Here is a 12,500-nt window from a genome sequence, read left to right as displayed (position 1 = left end):
TTACTCCAGGTGTTGTAAATGTTTATAATATCCTGTCCTCCAGAGCCTGTCTAAGTGGGAGACTTAAATCATTGATCAGTTCCTTTGTTTCATGGTAAAAAGTAACCAACATGTTAATCCACAGTCCTGAGTCCTGCAGGAAGAGAGGTTGTAAAACGTGGCTGCTAATATCGGCTACAGTAAGAAGATTTCAGCCTGTGAAGTTCAGGTATTTGTGACTGATGACAGAAAACACATTTTCTTAGGTGTTTTGTTTCTCGGGTATTTGACGCTGTATCTGAGGCCAATGTCTCCAAATCAGCTGACCACTGAATCCAAGGGGCGCCAGTCAGGTGGCGTCCTCGCTAGCTGCGTTTGGGTTGGTGTCCGGCACCGAGTCAGGTTCTGTAGTCACACTGGGTTGGTTTGCTACACTGTGTGCCGTGCTACAGGCTCGGAGTGCGACTCATTCCTTTGGGTCATGAAACTAACTAACATCTCACAAAAGAAAACTTTATTGACCCTAACCCTTTCCTCAAACTATGAAAAACATGTTTTCATTCATCCCACTTTGTAAAACAGTAAATTGAGTGGCTAAGGTGTTGTCACGTCGCGCTGATTTTTATACTTCCTGACGTGTGCGTGAAACACGTACAGCGTACTCAACATATTAGTGGGCACGCCGTTTATACATGAGGCCCCTGAACTTTTAATATAGAGACTACAGAAACTAACCCTACAGCGTGACAGACACCTGTCTGAACGTGTAGGCCCCTGAGTGCTCTCTAACCCTAACCCCTCACCACCCCCCCTCTAACCCTAACCCTCTCTGATGGTGAAGATTAAATGTTTTAACCCTGAAAGGATTATTTAGAGTTGACAGTGGGTTCTGATTCGTCTGCAGCGTGTTTCAGAGGAGTATTCGTCTCATGAAGAAGATGGAAAACATCAGTCGCTCTCCTTGCATCTCTCTGACCACGTCCACCGTGCAGGGCCTCAGCACCATCCATGCCTACAACATCAGAGAGCGCCACATTCAACGGTACGGTCCCCTTAACCCTAACCCCCTAACCCCATCCTCAACAAGACAATCCTTTAGTTTCTGATGATTTCTGATCTGTATCCTGGACTTCCTGTTGTAGGTTTAAGACACTGAACGACCTGAACTCCAACCATTACCTCCTGTTTCACTCGGGGACTCGCTGGCTCTCGTTCTGGCTGGACTTCATGGCGACCACCATGACCTTCTTAGTGGCTCTGCTCATCGTGCTCAGCAGTGACAAGCTCATCAGTCCTTCAATGAAAGGCTTGGCCTTGTCCTACACCATACAGGTGAACCCTAACCCCTAACCCTACATGTGCTTTATCTCTTAAAAGGGTGAGGGGTTAGGGTAGGGTACACCACTAAACCAAACATTTCTTTTTGTGTTTTCCAGTTAACAGGCACGCTTCAGTTCGTAGTGAGGCAGGCAACAGAAGTGGAGGCCAGATTCAACTCAGTGGAACGACTGATGGAGTACATCATGGTGAGACTGACTCCCTAACCCTAACCCCTCACCCCCCTCTCTCTTATAACTTTAACCCCTCACTCTAACTTTAACCCCCCTCACTCTAACTGTAACCCCCCACCCAAGATTCCTCCTCTCTGAAACAAGTGATTATGTTGCTTAACAGGGTTGTACGTCTGAGGCCCCCAGACACATAAAGGGGGCTCAAATCCCAGAGGAGTGGCCAAAGAGCGGCGCCATCACCTTCCAGGGCTATAAGATGAGGTACAGAGAGAATACACCCATCGTCCTCAACAAGCTCAATTTCCCAATCCGAGCCGGAGAGAAGTTAGGCATTGTGGGAAGGACAGGATCTGGTAAGACTTGATTGTTTTTATTCCAAACATTTGTGTTTTGTGCTTTTTAAAGACAGATTTAGTAGAACAGAAATTAACCTGAATACCAATCTGTAGGGTTTTTACTTGAATACCAATCTGCAGGGTTTTTACATGAATACCAATCTGCAGGGTTTTTACATGAATACCAATCTGCAGGGTTTTTACATGAATACCAATCTGAGAAATAACAAGGAGCCACCAGGAAAATAAACAGGAACGTAGACAAATGGAGGATGTAAGACAAGAACTTCAAATTAAAACAGGAAACACTAAAGACTGGTCGCAGAATTAAAACAAGGGCAACCGGTTAAACAAGAGATGACACAAAAGGCAATGAATAATAAATAAGACAGCAAACATTAGGTATGGGAAATGCACACAGGGTGAATTTAGAAAAGACGAACTAAAACAGGAAATGAAAACAGAGCAACAAAACAAGGAATAAAGTATGTAAACAAGAGTGAACCATGGCAGAGAACCAAAAACCTCAATGGTTGTAATCTTGAGATAATGAGAACAAAGAATTGGAGACATTTACCCTTTATCACAGAATAAGGGGTATATTAAATGTCTGCTTAGGGCTTCCATACTACATGTGATTAGACATATTGAACATAAAAGCTGTACCATAAATCAGTAAACTGAAACTTAATGTGTACAATCTTTGACAGCCCTGTGTCTTGGCAGCACCTGTTGGATTAATATACCCAGGTGTTCTGCAGAAACACTCTCCTCTGTAAACTATTAGGGATACTGTGCTGAGGTAGACTTTGCTTTTTGTCTGTAGGGAAGTCTTCTATAGGTGTGGCTCTATTCAGGCTTGTGGAGCCGGCAGCAGGAACCATTTTGATAGATGGAGTGGATATCATGTCCATTGGTCTGCAGGATCTGCGCAGTAAATTGTCAATCATCCCTCAAGATCCTGTGCTGTTTATTGGCACAATCAGGTAAGCACAGCTAACATGTTACTCTGCAGAGCTTTACACACACACACACACACACACACACACAGACACACACACACACACACACACACACACACACAGACACACACACAGACACACACACACACACACACACACACACAGACACACACACACACACACACACACACACACACACACACACACATCAAGTCACAGAGATAAAGGGTGTGTTTGCCTACAGGTACAACCTTGACCCCTTCAATAACTACACAGATGAGGAGATCTGGGCAGTTCTGGAGAAGACCTACATGAAGGATTCAGTATGTATACACAACACATGAACACAGACAGTGGTGTAGTCCAGGCTTTACGCAGGTATACAGCATTATCTTTGAATCCTCTGCTTTCGGTTATGTGTGATGGATGGACCAAACTATGAACAGTGCTCTTCTCATGGAGTGTCAGGATAAAAAGAAATGTTTTTTTTCATAAAAATAAAACATTTCTTCTTCAGATCGTTCGACTGGAGGGAAAACTAAAGGCTCAGGTTCTGGAGAATGGAGAGAACTTCTCTGTTGGAGAAAGGCAGCTAATGTGTATGGCTAGAGCCCTACTCCGCAACTCCAAGGTTTGTACATGGATTCCACCCTAATCCTGAGATATTTTCACTTTCCTTTATAACTGCTTTTTCCACAAACACCTCGAAGTTGCTGCGACTGTCACGTTTGAGGAATAATAAAAAGGAAGTGGACACAAGTGCAGATCAAAGCTGAAATATTTCTTAAACAAAAAGGCTACTTGTTGTACTTTTGTAAATGTCCAAACTGAAAAAATCCACCAAATGTCAAAACACAGGAAGCCACGATGAAAACACATGAACGAAGAGAACTCACACCGACATGGGGGAAACAACCGACAAGAATAAGAAATTACAAAATAAAACAGGAAACACTAAAGACTAAACTAGGAAACATTAAGATAAATAAACCCACAAAACACTAAGATAGACAATTACCAAATAAGACAGAAAATAACAAGCAACAACACAAGGAATTAACAAATTAAACAAGTAAACCAGCAACACCAATGAAACTGCTCCTGATTTTCTCCATTTTACATCACCTGCCTCCCCACTTCCTGTGTCTATGACTGACTACTGTGTGTGGAGTCTTAACTCTGTCATCAAATCATCACTTACCAAGTGTCTTGTGCTGTCCTATCATTTATTCAGGACCGTTTCATGACCCTGATGAAGGCCAAACATGTTGGTCTAATAAAGTTCATAAAGTTCATATTTTTACTACAAGTGTTGCTTGAGCTTTTTGACCTCTTCATTCGTGATAATTTAGCAGCTACCCTGTGTCTACTTAGCTTTCCACCTTCCATTTCCATCTCTTGGACTGCTCTCATTGTACCTCCTGTTGTCCATCAGATCATTCTCTTGGATGAGGCGACTGCATCCATCGATTCAGAGACAGATTCTTTGATCCAGGCAACAATTAAAGAAGCCTTCCAGGACTGCACCATGCTCACCATCGCCCATCGCATCAACACTGTGGTAGACGCAGATCGCATTCTGGTCATGGACAATGGAGAGGTAACAAAAAGGAACATAGGAAGATGACGTTTTGATGACCCTTAAACTGACTGTATCCATCGTGTCTGACAGGTGGCAGAGTTAGATCATCCAGATGTGCTGAAACAAAGACCAGACTCTTTGTTCTCCTCCCTCCTGAACGCTGCCAACACTGTGAACAGCTGAAGCTCCACCTGAAGCTCCACCTGGGTTAGCACAGCCACAGCATCACAAACCCCAGGATAACTGAGACTCACAGCCTGTTGTTGTATGTTGGATGAACATGCTGCAGATGGAGAGATGGGCTGAAAAATACAACGTTACTGTAGATAGATAATTTCTTTAACATATGTACTCTGAGAATGTGATTTGATGATGTATATTTTAAAAACAATATTTATTGATTTATTTGTGACTGTTTTCTTCTACTTTAGAAAAAACACAACAACCTTTGAATGTGAGCTTCTGATTTTTCACAACTTTGTAGAGAAAATATGAATGACTGAACATAAACTTGTTGATGCTGTCATAAAGACTGGAATACAATGATGTGTTTCCCTTTGTGCTGCATGTTCCTCTTGTTCTATGTGTTCTCTAGGGTTAGGGTTAGGGTTAGGGTTAGGGTTAGGGTTAGGGTTAGGGTTAGGGTTAGGGTTAGGGTTAGGGTTAGGGTTAGGGTTAGGGTTAGGGTTAGGGTTAGGGTTAGGGTTAGGGTAGGGTTAGGGTTAGGGTTAGGGTTAGGGTTAGGGTTAGGGTTAGGGTTAGGGTTAGGGTTAGGGTTAGGGTTAGGGTTAGGGTTAGGGTTAGGGTTAGGGTTAGGGTTAGGGTTAGGGTTAGGGTTAGGGTTAGGGTAAGGGTTAGGGTTAGGGTTAGGGTTAGGGTTAGGGTTAGGGTTAGGGTTAGGGTTAGGGTTAGGGTTAGGGTTAGGGTTAGGGTTAGGGTTAGGGTTAGGGTTAGGGTTAGGGTTAGGGTTAGGGTTAGGGTTAGGGTTAGGGGTTAGGGTTAGGGTTAGGGTTAGGGTTAGGGTTAGGGTTAGGGTTAGGGTTAGGGTTAGGGTTAGGGTTAGGGTTAGGGTTAGGGTTAGGGTTAGGGTTAGGGTTAGGGTTAGGGTTAGGGTTAGGGTTAGGGTTAGGGTTAGGGTTAGGGTTAGGGTTAGGGTTAGGGTTAGGGTTAGGGTTAGGGTTAGGGTTAGGGTTAGGGTTAGGGTTAGGGTTAGGGTTAGGGTTAGGGTTAGGGTTAGGGTTAGGGTTAGGGTTAGGGTTAGGGTTAGGGTTAGGGTTAGGGTTAGGGTTAGGGTTAGGGTTAGGGTTAGGGTTAGGGTTAGGGTTAGGGTTAGGGTTAGGGTTAGGGTTAGGGTTAGGGTTAGGGTTAGGGTTAGGGTTAGGGTTAGGGTTAGGGTTAGGGTTAGGGTTAGGGGTTAGGGTTAGGGTTAGGGTTAGGGTTAGGGTTAGGGTTAGGGTTAGGGTTAGGGTTAGGGTTAGGGTTAGGGTTAGGGTTAGGGTTAGGGTTAGGGTTAGGGTTAGGGTTAGGGTTAGGGTTAGGGTTAGGGTTAGGGTTAGGGTTAGGGTTAGGGTTAGGGTTAGGGTTAGGGTTAGGGTTAGGGTTAGGGTTAGGGTTAGGGTTAGGGTTAGGGTTAGGGTTAGGGTTAGGGTTAGGGTTAGGGTTAGGGTTAGGGTTAGGGTTAGGGTTAGGGTTAGGGTTAGGGTTAGGGTTAGGGTTAGGGTTAGGGTTAGGGTTAGGGTTAGGGTTAGGGTTAGGGTTAGGGTTAGGGTTAGGGTTAGGGTTAGGGTTAGGGTTAGGGTTAGGGTTAGGGTTAGGGTTAGGGTTAGGGTTAGGGTTAGGGTTAGGGTTAGGGTTAGGGTTAGGGTTAGGGTTAGGGTTAGGGTTAGGGTTAGGGTTAGGGTTAGGGTTAGGGTTAGGGTTAGGGTTAGGGTTAGGGTTAGGGTTAGGGTTAGGGTTAGGGTTAGGGTTAGGGTTAGGGTTAGGGTTAGGGTTAGGGTTAGGGTTAGGGTTAGGGTTAGGGTTAGGGTTAGGGTTAGGGTTAGGGTTAGGGTTAGGGTTAGGGTTAGGGTTAGGGTTAGGGTTAGGGTTAGGGTTAGGGTTAGGGTTAGGGTTAGGGTTAGGGTTAGGGTTAGGGTTAGGGTTAGGGTTAGGGTTAGGGTTAGGGTTAGGGTTAGGGTTAGGGTTAGGGTTAGGGTTAGGGTTAGGGTTAGGGTTAGGGTTAGGGTTAGGGTTAGGGTTAGGGTTAGGGTTAGGGTTAGGGTTAGGGTTAGGGTTAGGGTTAGGGTTAGGGTTAGGGTTAGGGTTAGGGTTAGGGTTAGGGTTAGGGTTAGGGTTAGGGTTAGGGTTAGGGTTAGGGTTAGGGTTAGGGTTAGGGTTAGGGTTAGGGTTAGGGTTAGGGTTAGGGTTAGGGTTAGGGTTAGGGTTAGGGTTAGGGTTAGGGTTAGGGTTAGGGTTAGGGTTAGGGTTAGGGTTAGGGTTAGGGTTAGGGTTAGGGTTAGGGTTAGGGTTAGGGTTAGGGTTAGGGTTAGGGTTAGGGTTAGGGTTAGGGTTAGGGTTAGGGTTAGGGTTAGGGTTAGGGTTAGGGTTAGGGTTAGGGTTAGGGTTAGGGTTAGGGTTAGGGTTAGGGTTAGGGTTAGGGTTAGGGTTAGGGTTAGGGTTAGGGTTAGGGTTAGGGTTAGGGTTAGGGTTAGGGTTAGGGTTAGGGTTAGGGTTAGGGTTAGGGTTAGGGTTAGGGTTAGGGTTAGGGTTAGGGTTAGGGTTAGGGTTAGGGTTAGGGTTAGGGTTAGGGTTAGGGTTAGGGTTAGGGTTAGGGTTAGGGTTAGGGTTAGGGTTAGGGTTAGGGTTAGGGTTAGGGTTAGGGTTAGGGTTAGGGTTAGGGTTAGGGTTAGGGTTAGGGTTAGGGTTAGGGTTAGGGTTAGGGTTAGGGTTAGGGTTAGGGTTAGGGTTAGGGTTAGGGTTAGGGTTAGGGTTAGGGTTAGGGTTAGGGTTAGGGTTAGGGTTAGGGTTAGGGTTAGGGTTAGGGTTAGGGTTAGGGTTAGGGTTAGGGTTAGGGTTAGGGTTAGGGTTAGGGTTAGGGTTAGGGTTAGGGTTAGGGTTAGGGTTAGGGTTAGGGTTAGGGTTAGGGTTAGGGTTAGGGTTAGGGTTAGGGTTAGGGTTAGGGTTAGGGTTAGGGTTAGGGTTAGGGTTAGGGTTAGGGTTAGGGTTAGGGTTAGGGTTAGGGTTAGGGTTAGGGTTAGGGTTAGGGTTAGGGTTAGGTTAGGGTTAGGGTTAGGGTTAGGGTTAGGGTTAGGGTTAGGGTTAGGGTTAGGGTTAGGGTTAGGGTTAGGGTTAGGGTTAGGGTTAGGGTTAGGGTTAGGGTTAGGGTTAGGGTTAGGGTTAGGGTTAGGGTTAGGGTTGGTTAGGGTTAGGGTTAGGGTTAGGGTTAGGGTTAGGGTTAGGGTTAGGGTTAGGGTTAGGGTTAGGGTTAGGGTTAGGGTTAGGGTTAGGGTTAGGGTTAGGGTTAGGGTTAGGGTTAGGGTTAGGGTTAGGGTTAGGGTTAGGGTTAGGGTTAGGGTTAGGGTTAGGGTTAGGGTTAGGGTTAGGGTTAGGGTTAGGGTTAGGGTTAGGGTTAGGGTTAGGGTTAGGGTTAGGGTTAGGGTTAGGGTTAGGGTTAGGGTTAGGGTTAGGGTTAGGGTTAGGGTTAGGGTTAGGGTTAGGGTTAGGGTTAGGGTTAGGGTTAGGGTTAGGGTTAGGGTTAGGGTTAGGGTTAGGGTTAGGGTTAGGGTTAGGGTTAGGGTTAGGGTTAGGGTTAGGGTTAGGGTTAGGGTTAGGGTTAGGGTTAGGGTTAGGGTTAGGGTTAGGGTTAGGGTTAGGGTTAGGGTTAGGGTTAGGGTTAGGGTTAGGGTTAGGGTTAGGGTTAGGGTTAGGGTTAGGGTTAGGGTTAGGGTTAGGGTTAGGGTTAGGGTTAGGGTTAGGGTTAGGGTTAGGGTTAGGGTTAGGGTTAGGGTTAGGGTTAGGGTTAGGGTTAGGGTTAGGGTTAGGGTTAGGGTTAGGGTTAGGGTTAGGGTTAGGGTTAGGGTTAGGGTTAGGGTTAGGGTTAGGGTTAGGGTTAGGGTTAGGGTTAGGGTTAGGGTTAGGGTTAGGGTTAGGGTTAGGGTTAGGGTTAGGGTTAGGGTTAGGGTTAGGGTTAGGGTTAGGGTTAGGGTTAGGGTTAGGGTTAGGGTTAGGGTTAGGGTTAGGGTTAGGGTTAGGGTTAGGGTTAGGGTTAGGGTTAGGGTTAGGGTTAGGGTTAGGGTTAGGGTTAGGGTTAGGGTTAGGGTTAGGGTTAGGGTTAGGGTTAGGGTTAGGGTTAGGGTTAGGGTTAGGGTTAGGGTTAGGGTTAGGGTTAGGGTTAGGGTTAGGGTTAGGGTTAGGGTTAGGGTTAGGGTTAGGGTTAGGGTTAGGGTTAGGGTTAGGGTTAGGGTTAGGGTTAGGTTAGGGTTAGGGTTAGGGTTAGGGTTAGGGTTAGGGTTAGGGTTAGGGTTAGGGTTAGGGTTAGGGTTAGGGTTAGGGTTAGGGTTAGGGTTAGGGTTAGGGTTAGGGTTAGGGTTAGGGTTAGGGTTAGGGTTAGGGTTAGGGTTAGGGTTAGGGTTAGGGTTAGGGTTAGGGTTAGGGTTAGGGTTAGGGTTAGGGTTAGGGTTAGGGTTAGGGTTAGGGTTAGGGTTAGGGTTAGGGTTAGGGTTAGGGTTAGGGTTAGGGTTAGGGTTAGGGTTAGGGTTAGGGTTAGGGTTAGGGTTAGGGTTAGGGTTAGGGTTAGGGTTAGGGTTAGGGTTAGGGTTAGGGTTAGGGTTAGGGTTAGGGTTAGGGTTAGGGTTAGGGTTAGGGTTAGGGTTAGGGTTAGGGTTAGGGTTAGGGTTAGGGTTAGGGTTAGGGTTAGGGTTAGGGTTAGGGTTAGGGTTAGGGTTAGGGTTAGGGTTAGGGTTAGGGTTAGGGTTAGGGTTAGGGTTAGGGTTAGGGTTAGGGTTAGGGTTAGGGTTAGGGTTAGGGTTAGGGTTAGGGTTAGGGTTAGGGTTAGGGTTAGGGTTAGGGTTAGGGTTAGGGTTAGGGTTAGGGTTAGGGTTAGGGTTAGGGTTAGGGTTAGGGTTAGGGTTAGGGTTAGGGTTAGGGTTAGGGTTAGGGTTAGGGTTAGGGTTAGGGTTAGGGTTAGGGTTAGGGTTAGGGTTAGGGTTAGGGTTAGGGTTAGGGTTAGGGTTAGGGTTAGGGTTAGGGTTAGGGTTAGGGTTAGGGTTAGGGTTAGGGTTAGGGTTAGGGTTAGGGTTAGGGTTAGGGTTAGGGTTAGGGTTAGGGTTAGGGTTAGGGTTAGGGTTAGGGTTAGGGTTAGGGTTAGGGTTAGGGTTAGGGTTAGGGTTAGGGTTAGGGTTAGGGTTAGGGTTAGGGTTAGGGTTAGGGTTAGGGTTAGGGTTAGGGTTAGGGTTAGGGTTAGGGTTAGGGTTAGGGTTAGGGTTAGGGTTAGGGTTAGGGTTAGGGTTAGGGTTAGGGTTAGGGTTAGGGTTAGGGTTAGGGTTAGGGTTAGGGTTAGGGTTAGGGTTAGGGTTAGGGTTAGGGTTAGGGTTAGGGTTAGGGTTAGGGTTAGGGTTAGGGTTAGGGTTAGGGTTAGGGTTAGGGTTAGGGTTAGGGTTAGGGTTAGGGTTAGGGTTAGGGTTAGGGTTAGGGTTAGGGTTAGGGTTAGGGTTAGGGTTAGGGTTAGGGTTAGGGTTAGGGTTAGGGTTAGGGTTAGGGTTAGGGTTAGGGTTAGGGTTAGGGTTAGGGTTAGGGTTAGGGTTAGGGTTAGGGTTAGGGTTAGGGTTAGGGTTAGGGTTAGGGTTAGGGTTAGGGTTAGGGTTAGGGTTAGGGTTAGGGTTAGGGTTAGGGTTAGGGTTAGGGTTAGGGTTAGGGTTAGGGTTAGGGTTAGGGTTAGGGTTAGGGTTAGGGTTAGGGTTAGGGTTAGGGTTAGGGTTAGGGTTAGGGTTAGGGTTAGGGTTAGGGTTAGGGTTAGGGTTAGGGTTAGGGTTAGGGTTAGGGTTAGGGTTAGGGTTAGGGTTAGGGTTAGGGTTAGGGTTAGGGTTAGGGTTAGGGTTAGGGTTAGGGTTAGGGTTAGGGTTAGGGTTAGGGTTAGGGTTAGGGTTAGGGTTAGGGTTAGGGTTAGGGTTAGGGTTAGGGTTAGGGTTAGGGTTAGGGTTAGGGTTAGGGTTAGGGTTAGGGTTAGGGTTAGGGTTAGGGTTAGGGTTAGGGTTAGGGTTAGGGTTAGGGTTAGGGTTAGGGTTAGGGTTAGGGTTAGGGTTAGGGTTAGGGTTAGGGTTAGGGTTAGGGTTAGGGTTAGGGTTAGGGTTAGGGTTAGGGTTAGGGTTAGGGTTAGGGTTAGGGTTAGGGTTAGGGTTAGGGTTAGGGTTAGGGTTAGGGTTAGGGTTAGGGTTAGGGTTAGGGTTAGGGTTAGGGTTAGGGTTAGGGTTAGGGTTAGGGTTAGGGTTAGGGTTAGGGTTAGGGTTAGGGTTAGGGTTAGGGTTAGGGTTAGGGTTAGGGTTAGGGTTAGGGTTAGGGTTAGGGTTAGGGTTAGGGTTAGGGTTAGGGTTAGGGTTAGGGTTAGGGTTAGGGTTAGGGTTAGGGTTAGGGTTAGGGTTAGGGTTAGGGTTAGGGTTAGGGTTAGGGTTAGGGTTAGGGTTAGGGTTAGGGTTAGGGTTAGGGTTAGGGTTAGGGTTAGGGTTAGGGTTAGGGTTAGGGTTAGGGTTAGGGTTAGGGTTAGGGTTAGGGTTAGGGTTAGGGTTAGGGTTAGGGTTAGGGTTAGGGTTAGGGTTAGGGTTAGGGTTAGGGTTAGGGTTAGGGTTAGGGTTAGGGTTAGGGTTAGGGTTAGGGTTAGGGTTAGGGTTAGGGTTAGGGTTAGGGTTAGGGTTAGGGTTAGGGTTAGGGTTAGGGTTAGGGTTAGGGTTAGGGTTAGGGTTAGGGTTAGGGTTAGGGTTAGGGTTAGGGTTAGGGTTAGGGTTAGGGTTAGGGTTAGGGTTAGGGTTAGGGTTAGGGTTAGGGTTAGGGTTAGGGTTAGGGTTAGGGTTAGGGTTAGGGTTAGGGTTAGGGTTAGGGTTAGGGTTAGGGTTAGGGTTAGGGTTAGGGTTAGGGTTAGGGTTAGGGTTAGGGTTAGGGTTAGGGTTAGGGTTAGGGTTAGGGTTAGGGTTAGGGTTAGGGTTAGGGTTAGGGTTAGGGTTAGGGTTAGGGTTAGGGTTAGGGTTAGGGTTAGGGTTAGGGTTAGGGTTAGGGTTAGGGTTAGGGTTAGGGTTAGGTTAGGGTTAGGGTTAGGGTTAGGGTTAGGGTTAGGGTTAGGGTTAGGGTTAGGGTTAGGGTTAGGGTTAGGGTTAGGGTTAGGGTTAGGGTTAGGGTTAGGGTTAGGGTTAGGGTTAGGGTTAGGGTTAGGGTTAGGGTTAGGGTTAGGGTTAGGGTTAGGGTTAGGGTTAGGGTTAGGGTTAGGGTTAGGGTTAGGGTTAGGGTTAGGGTTAGGGTTAGGGTTAGGGTTAGGGTTAGGGTTAGGGTTAGGGTTAGGGTTAGGGTTAGGGTTAGGGTTAGGGTTAGGGTTAGGGTTAGGGTTAGGGTTAGGGTTAGGGTTAGGGTTAGGGTTAGGGTTAGGGTTAGGGTTAGGGTTAGGGTTAGGGTTAGGGTTAGGGTTAGGGTTAGGGTTAGGGTTAGGGTTAGGGTTAGGGTTAGGGTGTTAGGGTTAGGGTTAGGGTTAGGGTTAGGGTTAGGGTTAGGGTTAGGGTTAGGGTTAGGGTTAGGGTTAGGGTTAGGGTTAGGGTTAGGGTTAGGGTTAGGGTTAGGGTTAGGGTTAGGGTTAGGGTTAGGGTTAGGGTTAGGGTTAGGGTTAGGGTTAGGGTTAGGGTTAGGGTTAGGGTTAGGGTTAGGGTTAGGGTTAGGGTTAGGGTTAGGGTTAGGGTTAGGGTTAGGGTTAGGGTTAGGGTTAGGGTTAGGTTAGGGTTAGGGTTAGGGTTAGGGTTAGGGTTAGGGTTAGGGTTAGGGTTAGGGTTAGGGTTAGGGTTAGGGTTAGGGTTAGGGTTAGGGTTAGGGTTAGGGTTAGGGTTAGGGTTAGGGTTAGGGTTAGGGTTAGGGTTAGGGTTAGGGTTAGGGTTAGGGTTAGGGTTAGGGTTAGGGTTAGGGT

General features: G+C 47.1%; 1 protein-coding gene and 1 long non-coding RNA gene across 5 annotated transcripts in view; one reads left to right on the top strand and one right to left on the bottom strand.

Moving 5' to 3' along the window:
• Nucleotides 1-4,912, top strand: part of LOC132973362 (ATP-binding cassette sub-family C member 12-like) — a 38,354-nt gene extending 33,442 nt beyond the window's left edge. For all 4 annotated transcript variants that reach the window (XM_061037162.1, XM_061037967.1, XM_061038804.1 and 1 more), the window contains 9 exons: nt 884-1,021; nt 1,122-1,311; nt 1,416-1,505; nt 1,654-1,843; nt 2,652-2,811; nt 3,032-3,110; nt 3,305-3,418; nt 4,223-4,387; nt 4,460-4,912. In XM_061037162.1, the coding sequence (XP_060893145.1) occupies nt 884-1,021; nt 1,122-1,311; nt 1,416-1,505; nt 1,654-1,843; nt 2,652-2,811; nt 3,032-3,110; nt 3,305-3,418; nt 4,223-4,387; nt 4,460-4,552 (1,219 nt within the window). In that variant the 3' untranslated portion in view covers nt 4,553-4,912. The remainder of the gene's footprint in view (nt 1-883; nt 1,022-1,121; nt 1,312-1,415; nt 1,506-1,653; nt 1,844-2,651; nt 2,812-3,031; nt 3,111-3,304; nt 3,419-4,222; nt 4,388-4,459) is intronic.
• LOC132975671 (uncharacterized) lies at nt 2,678-3,078 on the bottom strand. The gene is made up of 2 exons (XR_009673333.1): nt 2,941-3,078; nt 2,678-2,842 (listed from the first exon to the last, which is right to left on the bottom strand). It is a non-coding gene; the product is annotated as an uncharacterized LOC132975671 (long non-coding RNA).
• Nucleotides 4,913-12,500: the final 7,588 nt, after the last annotated feature.

The sequence above is a fragment of the Labrus mixtus genome, chromosome 1, assembly GCF_963584025.1.
Source record: "Labrus mixtus chromosome 1, fLabMix1.1, whole genome shotgun sequence".
NCBI lineage: Eukaryota > Metazoa > Chordata > Actinopteri > Labriformes > Labridae > Labrus > Labrus mixtus.
The sequence above is the reverse complement of the archived record's forward strand: the minus strand, read 5'-3'. Positions and strand labels throughout refer to the sequence as shown.